The 19,661-nt window shown below is 55.9% G+C and overlaps 2 protein-coding genes across 4 annotated transcripts in view; both read right to left on the bottom strand.

The window, feature by feature from the left end:
• Positions 1–1,783: 1,783 nt before the first annotated feature.
• On the bottom strand, positions 1,784–19,037 carry ISLR2 (immunoglobulin superfamily containing leucine rich repeat 2). 3 transcript variants are annotated; one of them, XM_060153758.1, is made up of 3 exons: positions 18,940–19,037; positions 6,668–6,781; positions 1,784–5,226 (listed from the first exon to the last, which is right to left on the bottom strand). In XM_060153758.1, the coding sequence occupies exon 3, from the start codon at positions 5,216–5,218 to the stop codon at positions 2,975–2,977; it is 2,244 nt and encodes a 747-aa protein (XP_060009741.1). In that variant the 5' UTR covers positions 5,219–5,226; positions 6,668–6,781; positions 18,940–19,037; the 3' UTR covers positions 1,784–2,974. The 3 variants fall into 3 exon arrangements, with proteins under 3 accessions (XP_060009741.1, XP_060009731.1, XP_060009721.1); XM_060153748.1 differs by lacking the exon at positions 18,940–19,037 and adding an exon at positions 7,758–7,979; XM_060153738.1 differs by lacking the exon at positions 18,940–19,037 and adding an exon at positions 7,228–7,263.
• A 10-nt stretch (positions 19,038–19,047) lies between these two features.
• PML (PML nuclear body scaffold) overlaps positions 19,048–19,661 on the bottom strand; it is a 45,244-nt gene continuing 44,630 nt past the window's right edge. The window contains exon 10 of the mRNA XM_060153673.1: positions 19,048–19,071. Coding sequence (XP_060009656.1) covers positions 19,063–19,071 — 9 coding nt within the window. The 3' untranslated portion in view covers positions 19,048–19,062. The remainder of the gene's footprint in view (positions 19,072–19,661) is intronic.

The following is a 19,661-nucleotide window of genomic DNA, read 5'->3' as shown; positions in this document are numbered from 1 at the left end:
GCAACTCTGCACAATCCCTTGGGGGCACTCAGGATCCTAGGGGGTCTCCAGGAGGGTTCTCAATCCTTAGGACGGGGGGAAAAAGAAGGAGGCCTTCCCTCTACCCCCTCCTCCCATGAGGAGAGGATTGGGTGGGACGGACATTGGTAAGCACTCACCAGCCCAGCCAGGCCTATGCCCAAATGCAACTGTGTGGGTGGCTTCCTGAACCACAGGAATTGGGCCAGTCCCTGCCCCCTGCTCAAAGGCAGCATTTGCAGATAGAACAAAGTAGCCCTCTTCCTAAAAGATATTTCTGAGCTCTGTCCCTGACAGTGGTGTGGGCTGCAGTGGTGGGGCTTGGGCTGTGGTCCTCAGAGGGGAATTTTTCTCAGAGACCGCTTTGCTGGTCTGGGAAGGGAACCTGGGCTCGGCCCTGGGAAATGTCCCAGCTACTGCCTCTGCCAGGAGACAAGCTAGGACAGGATGCTGGGTGTCTGGACCTGGGCCTGGTCCCCAGACTGGCCTGGTCCAGTTAGGAAGACCTGCTACCCACAGAGAGGGTGAGGGATGACAAGAGATTAGAAGCAGGAAGAAAAGAGAGCAGAGATGGACTCTTCACCTGCCCCCCTCATTTCTATTCCTTTCCTCTTCCACCACTCTTCCTGGCTGCTCCCCATCCCCTGGGGGGATTCAGCTGAAATACAACCGGCCCAACCCCAGCACTGTAGGCTGGAGCATCCACTTTGGATCTCTCTGTCTCTCCTGTTCCCCACCCAAGAAGCCCCATTTCTAGGACTATTAAATCAGTGCGCTTCCAACCCTGATGGTACCTGCGCACCCACCTCAGCCCACACCAACAGGCACACGCCCTGCCAGGTGTCCATGCATCACTCACTGACCATAATCCCCCAACACACACACACACACAACCACACGCACACACACACACAACCACACGCACACACACACACACACACACGCATGGCTCCTGGGTTAAAAGCGTCAGCTTGTTCTGTGGAATCAACCTTGCCGATTTCCCCCTTTGCTGCTCTCCCTCATTTGCCTGCTCTGTAATCTGTGTTACTTGTGACATCTTTTGTGCACAAGTCTTGCCCCTATGCATCTTCAGAGAACCAAAGATGGTGTTCAGACACAGAAAGTAGGCAGTCCTCACACGCACAGCCACACCCCATCATAGTGACAGTGTCAACCCAAGGAGGACTGTGCACTCGCACGCACTCACACACACACACTCTGGAGCTCCCCGCGTTCAGTCTGCAGAGAGCCACCCCTCTCTCTCTGCAAGCCCTCCCCCACTCACTTCCAGCCTCCCCCATCCCACCTGGTTTCCCCCCTCCATTCCGGAGCTGGAGGCACCAAGAGCAGGCACCAGGTGCAAACACCTGGTAAAAATCACAAGCCAGTCAAACAAAAAATCACACAAAGGATCCCAACGGGAGGATCCTATGGGCTCCTTCCTTCTGCTGTTTCCTCCTGCATCCTCCAGGCTTCCTCCCCCTGTCCCCCGACAAAGAGTCACCAAGGCCAGTTCAAATCGATTGTTTTATTGACTGTTTACATACAGACGCCTTTAGAAAAGGGTGCGGACTCCAGGGGGCTATTCTGCCCCGGGCCGCACTTGTGCTGCGCTTCACGGACAGGGCTGGTCCCGATGCCCCAAACCCCCCACCCCAACCCTTAGGCTTTTCTGCAAGAAAGAAAAAAGACCAGCGCCCGAGTCGTCGCGCCGCGTCCCCTCTCCCCGCCCTCCCTCCCGCCCGCCTCCCTACACTACCCTTGACACACTTTTACAGGACACAGACTTTTCTCCTACAGAGCACGCTCGTCTAGGACTACAGCCGCGCAAATGTTACTATTCTCGCGGAAGGAGGGGCGGGGCGGGGGGGGGCGCGAGGACCGAGGGGCCTTTCTCCATCCGGATCCCGCCGCACGGTCACGCGCAGGCTTTGTGCGAACCGAGACGCTCGCCCCTCACCAGAGACCCGGTCCAGGAGGCCGGGGTTGGCTTCCGGCGCCCCTGGTGCTCCTCGAGCTGAGGTCTGGGCCGCATGCAGCAGCGGAAGCGGAGCTGTCGAGTCTCCAGAAATTCCCGACTCACCTACAACGAAATTGGCCCGGGACCAAGGCCGCACCCTCCGCGGAAACAGGGCGCGTGGTTTTGCGGCGCTTTAAGTTAGGAGAGAGGGCGAGAGAAGACGGATTCCCCCCATCCCCAGACACACACACACCCAGTTTTCCCAGAGGCTAGCAAGGGAGTGTTAGCACCAGATCCGGAGTGTCACTGTCTTTGAAAACAACGAAAATATGAAAATCGGAGCGCGGAGCTGAAAGGCGCCGCAGGCACCCGGCTCGGCTCCAGCTGGTCAGAAGCGGAGTGGGGGACGGGGGACAGAAGCGTTTGGTTCCCAGTCATAAGGGGGATTTGAAACTAAAAACTGGGGAGTTGCCACAGAATCCTGGCTTCTGGGATGTGCACCCCGGAAAGGGCGGAGTAGGGGTTGAGGCGGGACCCCATAGCGCTCCACGCTAAGGACATCTCCTGGGGGACCCGGGCTGACCCCCGAGCCGCAGCATGCCCATCAGATGTTTCCAAAGTCTTCTCCCATTTCCTCTGGCTTCCGAGCCCACTGTGGAGCGGGCTCGGGGCGGATTTCGCAGATAATTGCACTGGGAACGGAGAGGCTTGGATTTCGCCTCACGGTCAGCGGGTGGTGTCTTACCCAGGGAGGGAGGAGCGGGGAACTGTGCTCGCCATGGAGGGGAATTCAGCCCTCGAGGACAATGACCGTCGTGGATGGGACTGGTAAAATCGTCCCACTCCCCACTAGAAGTCCCCAGTAGTCAAGGTTAGGGGGTGGTAAGGGGGTGGAGTAAGTGAAAGTTGGGGGTCATAAATCCTGCCAGCCCAAGGCTTCTGCTCCCAGGCACCCAAGGTGGGGGATGGGAATGGGCTGCCAGACGGGCTGGGGGTTCAGCCCGCTGTCTGCCTGTAGTTGCCGTTAATCTCCTGGGCGATGTTGACCGCTTCGGCACCCAGGGGCAGCCGATCACTGTACTCGGAGCCCGCCTCGAACTCCTCTTGGTTGGCCTTGGACTGGCATTCCACCAGCGAGCAGGCCGCCAGGCTCTCCTCCCTCTGCAGGTCCCCACCTGGGTCGCCCTGCTCTGCTTCTTCGTCAAGACCCTCCCCGGGGGTCTCCTCTGGCTCCTCGCCGCCCGCCTCGCCGCCTGCAGGGTAGCTTTTCTCGGACTCGAGGTAGGAGGCACGCGGGTCGAAATCGGCGGCGATGCGCTTCTCCATGGGATCCGGGGCCTGCGGCCTCAGGATAAGACGGTAGGGCTTGCCCGGGTGTTTGGCCAGCAGATGGCAGCAGGCGGCGCCCAGCAGGGGCACGGTGGCCAGCACCAGGAGGAACACGCTCACCGCCACGATAACCAGCAGTGAGGGCAACTCTTTCTTGGTGGCGAACACCACTTGCACGTGGCAGGCCTCGCCTGCCAACGCCAGGCACACGGAGTAGTTGGTGCCGGGCCGCAGGCCACGGAACCAGTAGGCGTTGACGCCCTCCTCTACACGCGACCACTGCACGGCTGCGCCGCCCCCCGCCGGGCACAGATAGAGCAGGCGCAATGGCCGCCGTCCGGGCCGCCCTGCTCCCGCAGCCCCGCCGGGCCCAGGGCCCCATCTTGCCGCCAGTGGCGTCAGTTGCACCCGCGCCTCGCGCTCCGCCACGTCCAGCGCAATGACGCCCAGCTCAAAGACATGCGGCTTGAGCTCGGCGCTCTGGTTGAACGCGTGGTTGGACACGTACCGCGAGGGGTCCCCGTGGCCACAGCGCTGTTCCTCCACCGGGTCAGCAGAGACCTGGTCTTCCGCCTCTTCACCCTCACCTGCCTCCTCGTCCCCCTCCGGCCCCGCCTGTGTCTCCCCGAGGACGCTAACCCGGCCCAGGCCTTGGCTTTTGATTTTGCCCTCGGGCTTGGAAGGTAGGACACTGTTGCCCCGGGTTTTGGCTGTGGACTTACGCTCAGAGGTTGGAGCCTGCCCATCAGGGTCTCCCCCTGCGCCAGGAGCGTGCTTTGGGGGCCCTGCAGCTGCCACTGCCACGCGAACTGACGTGGAGTTGGCACCCAGCTCGTTGTGCGCACGGCATGTGTAGATGCCTGCCTCCTTGGCACTCAGGAGGGGCACCAACAGGGAGCCGTTTGTAAGGGCCAGGAAGCGCGGGGTAGCTGGGGGCGCGGGCCAAGCGGGTGCTGGAGTCGGGGTTGGAGCCTCTGTCTGCGTTGGCCCGTCCCCATCTCCTTCCTCCTCACCGTCTTCCCCTCCGTCCCCGTCGTCCTCCCCGCTCAGGATCGGCGGCACTAACACTACGGTGCCCCCCGGAATCTGAAGCTGCCATTGCAGGCGGGGCGTGGGGTGTCCTTCGGCGACGCAGTGTAGCATGAGCGTTAGGCCGGAGCGCAGGGGGCTGCCCGGCGCCTCAGGCGGCGGCTCAACACTCAGATGCACACTGGGAGGTGCACAGGACAGGGCGGGCAGGCGGTGCACCGGCACCCCCTGCAGAGCAGGAGGAGAGGCGCACGCGATGGAGTCGGGCTCTGGTAACGAGACCCGGGTGCTCGCCGCCCAGGCCTGTAGCCACACAAGGCTGCAACCGCAGTGGAAGGGGTTGTGATAGAGTTGCAGATGTGACAGCGCGCTTAGCGCATCGAAGGTGCCAGGAGCCAGTGTACGAAGCCGGTTGTTGTTGATGCGTAGGGAGCGCAGGTCGGGCAGTGCACCGAGTGCGTCCCGGGGCAATGAGCCCAAGCGGTTGTGGTTCATCTTGAGTAGTTGTAGAGCGCTCAGGTTACGCAGGTCGCTCCATGGGAAGCTGGATATGAGGTTGTGGCTCAGGTCGAGGTTCTTGAGCTGGCTCAGCACCGCCAGCGAGCCCAGCTCCACGGTGCGCACCTCATTGTGCGCCAGCCACAGCGACGTGACCTGCGTGACGTCGGCGAAGGCCCCACGCCGCAGCACGGTGATTTTGTTCGCCGACAGACTAAGCGTGGTCACGTTGGCCGGTAGTCCTTCCGGCACCTCGTGCAGCTCCTTGTAGGCGCAGTCGGCGAATTGGTGCGCGTACTTGTCCACACAGGCGCACGGCTCTGGGCACGCTCCGGCCACTCCTAGCAGCGCCCAAGCCAGCCACAGGGCCCTCAAGGGCACCATCGCGGATCCTGCAGGTGGAAGCCGGGGGAAGAGAGGAGAAGGTGACTCACTGAGCCCCAGCTTCCCTTCCCTAACCGTCTGCCTCCTCCGTAAACCCGTCTAGGGCAGGTTCCAGGGCTGCGGTAACTTTCTCCTCTGTGCCCAGGAGCCTCTCTTAGGCACGAGTTGGAGCTCAGTAAAAGTATTGGGATTCAATGCTTGCTCCCTCTCAGGGCCCTGACTTCCTTTTCTAGCCGCCTCGTATCTTGCTCTTTTTTCTCTACCTATCCCATCAGCCTGGGGCTGAGCCCTCCACAGAGTGGGCCGCTAGCAGGTCTGCCCTGGGCTTTGCATCGAGCCCTGACTATGTTTCTAAGCCTTCGTTTAACTCAGTGAAAGGGATACATAGAAAGGGTATTTTTGTCCGTGACCGCCTGTCTTCCCTTGAACTCTTTGTCCCATGGCACGGCACTTGCCCACACACGCCCACACACGCCCATACAAGCGCACAACAATACAAACACACGCCCAGGCACCTGCCATCAAACCAACAACTTCTGCAGGGGCTTAGGGGTTCACAACACATTTCCTAGACATACAAACACAAAGGCACCCAGACACAGACACAATATATCTGGAGACCTCATTGTTCTCTCAACTGAACACAGCATTTGTCCAGCGTTCTCCACCACGGGGCAAAGTGCTTTCCTGTTCATTGTGAGAATTGACAGACACCAGGGCACAAGTCCTCACACAGACCAACCCACACAGAGGGACACAGGCGAGCACTTGCGCCTGTACACAGCCCTCTCAGACTGAAATCCCAGCGGATCAGCAAATGCTGAGAACTTGCTGCAGGTGGCAAGAGGCTTGTGACTGGGGAAACAGACTAGTCAGGTCCCTTTTCGGCCGCAACTGAAGCCGCCTGCCCTGGGCTGCAACTCCTAGGAGGGGAAAACCATCAGGGCCCCTCGATCAACCTTCCTTCTGAGGAAGGAGGTCCTCCGAGCTGGGACCAAGAGCAATGGAGGGAGGTCACTAAAGATTCTCGCTCCCCCCTCTGCATCTTCCCAGACGGCTCCCATGGGGGCAGGGGAGTCCCTAGCCGATGGGTCAAGGGGGCTGCCACTAGCTAATCAAGTAGAAGGTTCAAGATTCTGCCTCTTTTCTGCAGCCCACAATGCCTGAGGACAAATCCCCCCCCCCCAATAAAAGATTCGTATCCGCAGTCATACAAACGCACTTACAAACAGATTCTCCGCTCCCACTTAGGGCTCCTGGCAGGTTCGGCAGAGCCCCTCCCACCCTCTGGTCTTTGGAACCCGCGTTCCCCACTCCCTCTCGCTCCGGAGGGAAGGCCCCTCCCCTCTTCTCCCCGGTCTAGCCTAGAGAGAGCCGGCAGGGTCTGGCGCCCTGGACGGGATTTACCGCCATCTGGGTCAGCGTTACGGGGTGGTCTCCGCTGCTTACCCGCTGCTCGCCGACTCTCCGCGCGCTGCCCTCGGGCTGCAACCCCTTCTCCAGACTTGAGGTCGCGGAGCCAGGACGACAGCTTAAGGGCGCTTCCCACATCTGTTGCTGCGACTGTGGGGAAGATGGGGGAGAGGCAGAGAAAGGGACAGGTAAGTTGTGGACTCCCCTGGCCCTGAGGTCCCACTTCAGTTTTTCCTTTCGCCTCTGTTCCCCCCACCTCTCACTGGCTGCAGATTGAAGAGTCCTTGCGCGCTCCCGGGCTCAGCAGGGACGCGCACAGCCTCTCCCACCTCCCGCATCATCTACATTTGTTAAAGCCATAGAGACTTCCCCTGGCCAAGAGACGTTGGTCACAAAGGGGCGCCCCCACGCCCAGCGCCCCGGCTTGGCTCTTTCCAGTTCACCACACTCCCATAACCCTCGTCCCCCCCCCATTTACACATCTGCAGACATTGTCACTATCCCTAATCACACGACTCCCTCCCCATTCAAACGCGTTGGCACAGACACAGACCCTCGCACCCTCCACACAGTCGCTCTTCATATGTTAGAATTACCCATCATCATGTAATAATCGCATCAATGTGTTGAGATCTCGCTACGTTCACACACATTTTCAAAGGCACACCTTCAACCGGGACGCTCAGCATTCCCCCCTCCTGCACGCACACACATTCATGCGCACTCACCCTCACGCGCGGGTCCCGCCAGAGCCCGTTAGCTTTGCTGCTTAATTGAATGCGAGCCTCTTTTACGCCCCGCAACACGTGAGACAAACCATCTTTAAGGAATTTGGGGGAAGGAAGAGCTCACGCCTGAAGGGGGAAAGCGTGTCTTCGCCTTAAAACTCTTTTTGCAAAGGCAGGCGGTGGCGCAGAGAGTCCTCGCGCGGGACCGGGTGAGCTGCGCGCCGCAGGGGTCGCGCGGACTCTTCCTTCCCGCACCCCCGCTGCTAGCCGCCTCCTCCCCGAAGCCACGTTCAACACGATGCATAATTGATAGTGTTAGCAGAGCGCCTCACCCTCCCTGCTATTTTTGCCTGGCTCTGGGCAGCTACGAGCCCTGGTTTCCCCAGCTCCCACCTCACCTCTTGCCAGTCCAACCTGAAGACTAGAACGCACCGCCCTACTGGGCGCTCCCCTGCCCAGCCTCCTCAGGTCGACTCTGTACGTCTCGCCTTTTGTGGCTAAACCAGCGCTGAAAGCCCACCGCCCAGCTCGAGGGCCCGTGCGCACCGCTGGGTGGGGCAGGGCGCGTTGGTACCAGCCTCCGCTCCCAGGAAGCCGGCCCGGACGCAGCCAAGCGCCTCGCCCTCAGGACTTGCCAGCTAGGGGCGAATGGGGCTCCGGGGCTGCAGCAGGCGGCGGTATGGAAAGGGATGGTTACAAAACGTCTGCTCCTTTTGAGCACTGTGGGTTGGAGACTTCAGGCTTGAGCATCTCTCTCCCTCCTCCGCCCCCGCCATCATCTTCACGGTCTAACGAGCAAACACACCATCAACCCCACACACTATCCCGCAAAGCCTCTGCGGCCCGATACCGCCCCAATGTTTCACACCCTCACACAACAACGGGCCTCAGCAGACTCGAATATTTGCTGTTCCGGACTCTCGCTTCCTGTCTCTGGCGAAACCCCGATATTTCTTTTGGCGACAAAGAAGTGGAAGCCCAGGGATGTCGAGGCATTTGTATAAAACACGATTTCTGTTCCCCCTCAGTGCCCATGGCAGCCCTGGAGACAGAGTTGCTGACCAGAATCGGAAAAGGGGTGCAGGCTTCGGGAAACACGCAGAGCACCTGCCTTCCCCGTTTTTTCCATAGACACTGAGCGCTCCGGGCGCACGTGTCCCCCCAGGCCTCACTCGGGCCGTGGCGGTCTCTGGAGGTGGGTCGGTTTGGGGCCTCTGAGATCAATCTTCCGATTTCAGTGTTGAGCATTTTAATGAGCTGGGGAGGTGGGGGAGAGAGACGGGTGAGGAGCTCTGCCTCTAAAGAGACCACCCGATCGGGGTTCTGAGGAGCCTTTATAAATTAAATATGAACAGACTGGCGCACACACACTTCGCATCCTTCCCTCTCTTCTGTTCCTGCGGTCGCTACAGGCAGCCCAGCCATCTGGGACCAGCGCATCTCGCTCAACCCAGAATTCAGAACCCAGAACTTCATTCCACCTGCCTGTGCCTGTAGTTCCCACAGACGCCCCGGGGGAGGGGCGCGGGGGCGCCCTGAGGGAGAAGGTGTCTTCGAGGAGGGAGGAGGAGTAAGAGGATCTTGACCCTGCGGTGGGGGCAACGAGAGCAGGTCCCGGGCGGTTTGGGCCTGACTGGGCGGGGGAATGGCGCGGCCGGCTGGCCCGGCACAGACTCTTTGTCTGCGGAGCAAGGGGGGCGTCCTGGGTGTGTTGGCCACGCGTCTTGGTAATCCTGAAGGCCAATTCGAGGAGCCTTGGCCGAGGAAGAGGGATCTGGGGAGCCGGGGACCCAGCAGCGAGGTTAGAGAATAGGGTCCTGTATAGGGTCCTGGAGACTTTCCCTGGCGGGGGGAGGGGAGCCTGGCGTAAAGGCAGTGACCGAGGCTCAGGCACGGAGGCGCGCGACTTGTGGACCCTCCACCCATTTTTCACCTCTCTTTATTTTGTGTGTTGGGGAGTTCTCTTTGCTTTCGGCTAGGAGGCGTACAGGGAGGCAAGCAGGGGATAACTTGGAAGGGTTGAAGGACTGGAAGACAGAGGGTGGGGAATGGAAGGAAAAATGAGCTCGCTCACTCTCAGCGGAGAACTTCCCGGACCACAGGGACCCCATCCGCCCGAGTCCTGGGAACCTTTGGGGCCCGAGAGCCAAGAAAGACCCACTTTCCTTGCTCTTTTGTCGGGGATGCAGAAACCAGGGGAATTCTGCAGGGAGACACGGCGTCAGGCGCCTGGAGGGCGACTAAGGGCGCAGTGGTCACCCAGGCGAGTGCGCCGACTCCCGCGGACCCCCGCAGCTCCCGCCCACTCTCCAGCAAGCGCTTTTGTTCCCCAAGCCTGCCCTGGGGGAAAGACAACCCTTACCCCCGCCTTGGACCCTGAAGAGGTCAGTGCCCGCCCTAGCAGGGCTAGACCCCGAGTCGCCCCGGGCAGAATCCGCCGAGGTCTGGGATGGGAGGTACGACTCCAGGATCAGCCTCCGAGCTCAGCTAGAAGACTGAGAGCATCTCGACTGGCGCCGCCGGGCGCGCAGGGGCCTCTAATGTCTGTAATGTTGATAATGGTACAGTTACTGAAGGGCTGGGGAACCGGGAACGAAGATAGCACCCCCACCGCCGCCCAAGCCTTTGATGGTTAAAGAAACAGACACCTAATTAGGTGTGTGGAAGTAGGGGAGAGGAGGGATATGAGGTTCCAAGACACCAGCGTGGAGGGCCCATATTTGGAATCTACCGAATCCGGGCTGAGGCTTTTTGACCAGGCTGGGGTGCCGACCCTAGATACACCCAGGGCGGAGAGCTGGAGCTCTGGGCAGCTTTTTGTGGACCTCTAACTTCGACCTTGCCGGCCCGCACGGTCTCGAGAGTAGGGCGGGTTAAACCCCCCCGGATCCCGGCACCAGCTACCCGGGTTCTGTCTATTCAAAGTCTCGGGCCCAGGCCTGGTTCGCGCGCTCCCCCTGCTGGAAACCGCCTGCCGGGCTCAGAGGCGCGGAGAGGCGCGGGGCAATGGCTGGGGTACCCTGGGCCCCGACGATGGGCGGCTTGAGCCCGGGACCCAGGCGTGCACTGCTCCCGGCTCTGCATCCTGTGGCGCAAAGCTCCGAAGTGGGAGACGCTAAACCAAGGCACCGAAGCTTTCCTTTCCATGCCCACCCAGCGTGTGTCCCAGGAATCTGCAGCCTCCTCACCCCTGCCCAACACAGGCACAGCCCCGGCGTCACACCCCATTGTGTTTTCAACGCCCAGGGCACAGTAGGCACCTTCTGGATGCTCGTTGAGCAAGCCAGTAAGTTTAGTTCTCCTGGGACGAAACCGTCCTGTACTCCTCCCCACCCTTCCCTGTGTGGCGTGAGTGCTTTCTCTTTGAGTCCAGTACCCAGGCCTAGAAGCCAGTCCTTAAGTCTTCTGACTTTGCCAGGGATTTATAAAATGCCCGAGATCTGAAAAAGAAAATCTTTTTCAGTCTCTAAGAGGGGAATAGAAAACTGCAAAGTTGGAAGTAATAGATGTTTGATTAAAGGTTTAGGACATGTAACACTGTGCAGACGATTCAGTTGCACCTGCACTCAGAGCTGTACATGCCCTTGTATTTAACGTGCCAGGTGGGTGATTTAATGAATGAGAGAGAGCCCCTGAGAGTAAGAAAGCCAGGACCCAGAAGGGCATCACAGATCCCCAGCATAGCAGCCTACTCAGCAGACCCTTCCCACCTGCCCTCCAACCAGAATCTCCTAAACACACAGCTTCCCACCTTTCAGCTTCTGGAGTCCCCGTTTATAAACACCCCCCCCCAACCCCTGCCAACTTCCATCTCTCCTTTCCCTCATACACATGCTACATAGTGGTTAAGAGGGAAGGTTCTAGCATGAGGCTCCACCATGTACTCACTGTGTGACCTTGGCCAAGTTACTTAACCTCTCTGTGCCTGGGGGTGGGGAAGGGGTATAAATAAGAATACCCATTTTATTGGGTTGCTTGAGGATTAAATGAGTCAATGCATGCAAAGCACCTAGTACCTGGTGCTTAGGTAGTGCTCAGAAATGAGCTTTTATTTTTTTCAACAATAGCTAGAATTAGCCATCATTATTACCTTGCAGCATTGGGTACAGGTATGATGAGATGTTCTGCTGAACCTGCTCCTACATGCTTGTGTCCTTCTTCCCCAGTAGGGGGAAAGACCTTGGCCCTTCCCCCAAATATCTCTCTTCACGCCCCCCTACACCTCCCACACACCATGGCATAGGTAAAAATCAGAATTACTATTATTATTTGTAAAGATCTCTCGTCTCAGATACTTAAACCCAGATTCTGACGTTTGCAGCTGTCAGCAGTGTGCCTCTTTGGGAAAAGAGACCTGCAGGTGCAGGCTTGGAGAAAGGTTTTTAATTAAAACCGCAATCTGTTGAAGTATTTATTGGGTTCTGTAACTTTAATTATTTTCTAGGGAAATACAGAAAAATCCACATCTGCATATGGGAAGACTGTTGATTTCTAAGGAGAGTAGCAACCTGTGGCAGTTTGCTGGAGGCAACTGGGAGGAATTTCCTGAATGGTTCAAATGAAGCTCGACATTATTAATAAGCTGGGATCCAGTTCATGACCTTCCTCCCAGTGCTTTCATGAAATGAGCTTAACTTTCTGGCAAGGCTCTTTATTGCCATCAAAATTAACGACAGCTCTTCCAGTGGCATCTCATGTAATTATCTGGCTCTGTGCTTGTCTCACCAAAGATGGGGAACTCCTGCCTGGAAGAGGCAACACTCCTGCCTGGGCAACGTGCTTAGCTATTCTACCCAGCCCAGGCAGGACTGGTTCCCCCAGAGTGGGAGTCCTGGGCAGCCAGCCCCTCCATGGCAGGGAGAAGCAGGGGAAGGGAGGTCAGGGAATTATTTATGATGCTTCCATCTGCAGATAACAAAATTCCTATCTCAGTGTTTTAAACTATTGAGTGTATCATCTCACAAGCAGGAAGCCAGGCTGGCGGCTTCAGGGCTGGTTGATTGAGTAGCTCAATGACATCGGCAGGCTCGGGTTCTTTCTGTCTCTCTCCTCTCCTTTAACAGGGCTTCAACTTGAGACTCATGTCCCTCAGTGTCATTGGAGGGCTTCAGCAGCAGCTGGAGTAACATGCTTATCAGTAGCAGATTCGTGGAAGAGAGAGACTCGATTCCCTTTCCAGAAGCCATCACCTCTCCTGAGGTCTTCTTGATACATATTGGCTTAGGACTCCCCATCTTTGAGCCAATCACTGGCAAAGGGGATGGAATTGATTGGCTTAGAGTAATCATCTAGCCCTGAAATGGATGTTGAGGAGTCAATCCCAAGATTCACTACAAGAAAGAAATCCCCTTGAAATAGAGGTTGGGGAATTGCAGGATCAGAGGAATCTAACATTGTATCAAAATGAATTGAGAGTGACATAATTATAATGAACTATAGTAGATACCCCCTTACCTGGAAGTTAGACCAGTCTATGGCCACAGTCCGTGACGAGGGTCAGGGCTCAGTGTGTGACCAGGATCAGGGAGCTCTTTTGGGTAGACATACAAGCGATTCTCTGCTTTCATAGAATTCTTGAAAGGATAAAAATCTGTTCTTGGAAATGCCTGTGCTGGGATCCAAAGCTATTTTGGGAGCAGTGGAAGTTTCAGTCGTTAGTTGGATATTTATGAACAGGAGACTTTTCTGAATTCAAAGATGTTCCTACATGACTTCGCATCCTGAACATGTCACCGGGTCCCATGGCAGAGGAGAGAGGCACGTTACTGTCGAGGTGGAAAACAGGAGGAAGAATTCTACGGGTCTTATGAAGAATGCAGAGACAGCACAAAGGTACCAGCTTCACAAATCTGCTGCGTGATCTTAAGCAACCCCTTGGCCTCTCTCATTCTGAGTCTCTACCATTGCGAAGGTAGAAGAATGGGCTAGATGCGCTCTGGGGCCCTTCCAGGGCTGCTGTCCTGGGGCGCTGTGGCTTGAGAAGCAGGTTTGCAGGTTGAATTGGGGCCTCTAGGGAGCGTCTGCCAGGGCTTCCTGCAGGAGGAGGTCTTCAGAAAGTCTGGGGATCACCGCTTACCCTCCTCCTCATGCCCCTGGGCAGTTTCTTTGTTTTCCCCACCACACTGCAGCCTGCCTCATCTCTTGAGACAGTCAGCACACCTGGGCCCAGGAGCTAACCACACCCTTCCCCAAACTGCTACGCACAACTCTGTGGGTAGGGGAGTCCTGCTACAAAACACTTCCTTCACATAGTAGGAGTGTGTGTGTGGCGGGGGGTGGGGGGGGGTGGGGGGGGCGGCAGAGCAGGTGATGTGATTAGAGATTAAATCTGACCAATGAATGTTTCAGGAGCCTGGTGTGTAGGCCCAGGAAGAAAGGCCAAAGCTGCCAGGAGCTCCCTGGCTGCTGGGGTGGGGTATGGGGGGGCGTGATGCAGAAGGGAGACACAACTCTTCCAGCAGTTGAGGCCACTCCTCTCTGTTCTGGGGCCCTCGACTGTCCATTGCCTGGTACCATCAGAGGACACGGAGAGAGGTCATAATAAATATGTAGTCAGAGACTCCCTCCCCGCAGCCCAGTGTGGTCCCCAGCAGAGCCCACAAGGGCAGGGCCCAGGGAATCTCCTCCTCCATCCCTCAGACTCAGAGCTCTTGGAGGGTCACCCAAGGTCTCTGCATCCACTGTCCCCATCAAAGCCCATGGGGGCACATGGCGGCATGGACTAAATTGAATTTCCTCCTGGATATCTTCAGTCTCTTGCTGTCACCAGGCTTTTCATTTGTTTTTGGATGTGGTTTCCCAGAAGCAGAGCTGAGACAAGGATTCACCCACCAGTGATCTATTAAGGAAATGCTTTAGCAGAAACCAGCAAGGGAAAAGGGAAGCCACGGAAGGGGAGGAAGCCAAGCCAGGGTGTGATTTCAGGCAGTCTCGGCCTGACCCCAGGAAGCTCTAGGCATAATCACACCTCAGTTTGCCCTGATTTGGGTAGGGAAGCTTGGCTTCCACAGACGCACAGCAACCGGACATTCGCTAGGGGCTGCCCTCGGGGATGGAAACTTCCAGGCATTTCCCTGTCTCTGTGCCTGTAGGCAATCAGTTCCAGTAGCTGAAGGACAGGCCTCGGAAGAAAGTCACAGGTATGAGCTGTCAGAAGTAAAGCACACAGAAGCAGAGGGATGGGCATGCAGAAACAGGTCTGCTACGCCATTCATTCCACAAATAGTAATTCAGTACCCCCCCCAACCCATGTTACCAGGTGCCCTGATTGGCCTGGGTGCCGCTGTGAACCAGGCAGAGAATGTCTCTGCCCTAAGAGAGCTTACAGACTCCCGCATCTCCCAACATGTTCAGACATGCTGTGTGCGTGAACCTTGGGGCTCCTGAAAGGCTAGCGTCCCTTGGACAGGCTCCGTCTCCTCCATCAGGTCACCTGGGGCCAAAGCCGGAAGGACTCTCTGAAACCTACACTTGTCTTAGACAAAGGACAGACAGGGAGTTGTCCAGAGTTGCAGAACATCAGAGCTCAGGGCCTGGAGGTCTTCTCTCCCTACCCCTCTGCTTTATTGGAGAGAAGACAGGCCAAGAGGGAGGTCACAGAGCAGGTAGGGCCGGGAAATGCCCCCAGCACTCAGCTTCTCTGAGTTGCCCTCCCCAGGGCAGTCTGGTCAAAGGCAAGCTGAGCTCAGTGGCCATCGCTGACCTTGCTGGTTAGGAAGCCCTTGAGACTCTCTGGAGTTGTGGCCTCTCCAATGGCAGAGGGCAGCTGTTTCTGGAGTGGGACGGGTGCCCCTACTTCAGGTGTCTTTTATTAGCCTGCTGCAGTCCTCCTCCAGGGCTCGTGGGCACCAGAAGCAGAGCCATGCACATGTCTGGGAGGGAGGAGGTTGTGCCCCGGATTGGAGCAGCCCTAATCGCAACACGCTGCTCCCCAGCCAGGCTGCCAGCTGGGGCAGAGGTTTGGAGGAAGGAGAAGAGCCCCGCCTAGGGTGGGTCTTGGCCCGATGCAGACGTGCCTTCAATCTGCACCCGGGCAAATCCAGTTCTAATGGCCACATCTCGGTAACAACCAGGCAGAGTTCAGTGTAAGGGGATCCAGAGCAGGCGATCAGGGGTTGGGGGCTTTTCCACTGACTTCCTGTGAGACTTTTGGAAAAGCTTCTCTCCCTTCTTGGTTCCAGTGTCCTCTTCTGTGCCTTGGCGCTAAGAATCCCTCCCCACTGCCTCAGCTGGGACAGTAGTTCACATTCTCCCTCATCAGGCCTAACCCTACCCAAATTCATCCCCAGGAGGGACAGCCTCCCCCGACCCCCCCGCAGTTCTCTGCAATGTCCTCTTTGAAGTTCCCCCAATAGGCTTTCCTGCCGCCTGCAAAACCTGCATGGACAGGCTGGGAAGGGTGAACCGGTGCAGCGCCTGAGATACCTCAGCCTGTCTCCCCATCAACCCCCCACCCCCAGCCCTTATCTCCAGACCCAGCTGGAAACTTGATGTGTTTATTTGCTTCTCCCAGGACCTCCTCTGTTCAACCCACATCTTTGTTGGTGCTGCCAGAAAGTGACCTGCCTGTAGATGGCTGTGTCTGGTACCCAGGTCGGGGCTGAGGAGGGAGGGGACCGTAAATCCCTCCAGCCTGTAGGGTGACTCCGTCAGGGTAGAGGAGACAGTGGAGGAGGTTTGGAGAGATGGGGACAGAGGCACCAGGAGAAGGATTTAGGGACAGAGTTGCCCAAATCCTAAATGGACTGGAACCAGAAGGGAGGGAGGGGAGGGAGGAGAGGAGGGGAGAAGCCTGCAGTGCTTTCCGGGAGTCAGCAAATGCCTTCTCCTCTGTGGCGTTGGATGTATAGAGTTATTTTTTTTTATTGAGGATTGCCAATTCACAAACTTTAGTGCTTTAATGACTCCTTTTTTTTTTTTTTTTTTTTTTTTGCGATACGCAGGCCTCTCACCGTTGTGGCCTCTCCCGTTGCAGAGCACAGGCTCCAGACACGCAGGCTCAGCGGCCATGGCTCACGGGCACAGCTGCTCTGCGGCATGTGGGATCTTCCCGGACCGGGGCACGAACCTGTGTCCCCTGCATCGGCAGGCGGACTCTCAACCACTGCGCCACCAGGGAAGCCCTAACTTTAGTGCTTTATGTATCTCATTTAATCTTCACAATTTTCTAAGTATGTATTGTCACCCCCAGTTTGCCTATGAGACCACAGAGGCTAAGTAGTTTGTTCAAGGTCACACAGCAGAGCTGGGATTTGAACCAGGTCCCTCCAATTCCACGTCCTAACTACTGCTCAGCATCCTTGCCCACCCCAAGCAGACTCAACGAGGGCACCACCACCGTGGGCCCAGCCTCACCCACCCACTGCCTCCTCTTTGGTTGGTCTGATTTACTCTAGAATCAGTCCACTGTGGTGTCCAGCCAGGGCTTTCTGGCTGTAGAACTCCAGGAGAGTGTCAGCCCTCGGGTAAATTCTACCCCCGGGCCCTCTGAACTTGGTCTGCACAAAGAACTCAGTTTTAGACGATCAGACAAGCGACACAGGATTTCACAATATTTCCCATCACACTGGTTTGGCTGGATAACTTTCTGGAAAATTTCTGTGGTTTGCTAGCTAGCTTTTGTAATCTGCTTGGCTATCGACTTTGGGATATTTATAATATTTATAAACTGACTTTAGCAAAGTCCAGGCAGCTGGTCTTTAAAGAATTCTTCTGGGCTGAGTTTAAGGAAGTTCCTTGAGCCAAGAATGAAGGAATTTCTCCCTGTGTGGGCAGCAAATGCATTTTGTAGGAGTGGGTAGAGATTTTCAAACTTTTTGTTTTGTTTTTCGAGAGGGGGAGTCAGTTGAAATTCTTGATCCTTCTCTCAGTAGAGTCCCCACAGGCATTTGCTTTATTCAGGTCCAAAAGGTTTGGAGCTGACACCTGGTTTCCGAGACAAAAATAAGTGCTGGTGCGGACCCCGTCCCTCCCTGTCCCCAGGCTCATCCTGGACCTGGGCCTGGAACTGAGTCCAGGACCAAGGCCACCCCGGGAAAGCATGTCCTCAGAGACCTCTGCCCACGTTCCCTCCCAGCTCCCTGTAGCCTATTCTCACCTCACCCCAAGCTGTGAACTGAGCCACGTGGAGGGACTAACACCCACCATGACGCTTCTTACTTGCATTATAACTGGGGATAGGCTCTTACCCTAAATCATGCATTCTCAACGGGGACATTGCCCCAGAGAGGATGAAAATTGGTCCAGGGTGGAGAGGGCACTAACAACCTTAGATATTCCAGTGGTTTCTGACCCTCCAAAGGACCACAGAACATAAACAGATATACAGTACATCTGTGTAAGGAAGAAGCAAAATGATCTCTATTTGCAGATGACCTAATCTTGTATATAGGAAATCCTAAGGAATCACAGTACTAAAATTTCATTGGGGGGGTCATGACTAGGAAAAAATTTGTCTAAAAAGCCTCCTCAAGGGGGCAGTAATGGGCAAAAAAGTTGGAGAAGCACAGTCCTTAAAGAAAAAAGTAGAATTAGGATAAGTTCAAATTCTGGGACACTGGGACCAGAAGGTTGGGGTGTGAGTTTGCTGGGCCCTGCATCATGTGAGATCAACAGACCAGGAGGGCACGGGAAGGAGAGGGTGGAAAACCACCCCCCCAAATGCATGGCAACGCATCGGGCAGTGTGGCCCACAGAGGGCTCCAGTGTAGGCACAGTCTCCCTGTGGGGCAAATCCCAACTCTGCCACATTCAAGTTGAATGACCTGGAGCAAGGTACCCCACCTTCCTGCCCTAACCCCCGTCCCACGTCTTGGACAGAACGAGGATGATGATGTAACTGCACAGGGTGTCTGGGGAGACTAAATGAGGTTAGCTGTGCTGAATGAGAAAAGAGTGTCCAGCACGTAGTTATCTTTCAGTCGTGTTAGCTGGGAGCTTTATTCACCTGCTTGTCCAGGAGGCTTTCACACCTGGATGGGATGGGTCATTGTGCTCTCTCCAGGGTTCAGTGAGCTTGGGTGGAACCCCTGCTGGATGCTTCTAGAAGAGGATGGGGAGGGAGTCTGACTACGCTTGAGGCTCTGTAGTAGGGGGTCCTCCTCAGAAGCTCCTGCCCATCTGTCCACAGTTTCATGGACTTTTCTGTTGCTAAAGTGACACCTGTATCTTGAAGAGTGACTCTAACTCCATTCCTTTTTTTTTTTTTTTTAAATATATTTTGGCCATGCCACGAAGCTTGCAGGATCTCAGTTAGTTCCCCGACCAGGGATTGAACCCAGGCCACAGCAGTGATGGCACTGAATCCTAACCATTAGGCCACCAGGGAACTCCCTATCTAACTCCATTCCTAATTAAATTCCTAACTCAGTTCCTAACCTTAATGACCAAATATGACCCTAAATTTGATATAACCCCAAATCTTAACCTTAGGCCTCACCCCAACTCCTAACCCCACCCCATCTTATTCCGGTTCTAACGTGGGCCCTAACCTTAGCTCTAATCCTCACTCGAATGCCCCTGGTAACGCAGTATTTCCCAAAATTAAGTCCCCCACTTCCACAGTCACAAGTTTTGCTATACCTGTGTTCCTTCGGAGCTTGTAGTTACTTCATATTTGTCTTTAAATTAGACCTGTAAAGAATCCCATTTTAGCGTCATTCTGAGCAACCGTGTTCCAGAAATCACGGTGTTGATGGGCTGGCTCTATTTTTTCTAATAGATGTTAAAATAAATACAAATAATAAAATACATCTAATAGATGTTAAAATAAATACAAATATATTTATATTATAAATATAAATAAAATAAATACAAATACACGTTAAAAATGTTTCTCCATGCACCATCTACCTAAAGATATCTCCCACACCACCGGAAGTATGCGTGGCACTTTGAAAAAGACTGCTGCTACCCAGAGCCTTTATCTGACACCACACCCCTCGCCATCCGCGGGGAGCAGCAGCCTCGACACCAGACCCTGTGGGGCTGCAGCGCCCTCTGCTGGTGAGTCTGGGAGCTGCTCTGGCTCAGCTCCCCTTCCATCTGGGCAGGATCCACAAGGTAGGACTCTCTCTGACTTGACATTTCATGTCACTAGCTGTGTAGTTCCCTTAATTGTGAGGACTGAAGAGAGGTGAGAAAGGACCCCTTCCTCTAGGTATAGGGCAGCCGGAGTGTGAGGTGGAGACAAGCCTAAGGTCAGAGGAGGTGGAGGGGGGAGCGAGGGGGGGCGGGACCTGCGGGAGGTGTAGGGTGAAGGGTCAACTCTGAATTATGGAGAATTGTCAAGATAGGGACTAGGG

Source organism: Lagenorhynchus albirostris, chromosome 1, assembly GCF_949774975.1.
Source record: "Lagenorhynchus albirostris chromosome 1, mLagAlb1.1, whole genome shotgun sequence".
Classification (NCBI taxonomy): Eukaryota; Metazoa; Chordata; class Mammalia; order Artiodactyla; family Delphinidae; genus Lagenorhynchus; species Lagenorhynchus albirostris.
Note: the sequence above shows the minus strand (reverse complement) of the source record. Positions and strands in the feature narration are given on the sequence as shown.

What these genes read in the sequence shown, in the direction of transcription:
- ISLR2 (XM_060153738.1), bottom strand. An exon ending in GGAGAGTCGGCGAGCAGCGG is followed by an intron (nt 5,227 to 6,667) that starts GTAAGCAGCGGA and finishes TTCCACCTGCAG; the next exon opens with GATCCGCGATGGTGCCCTTG.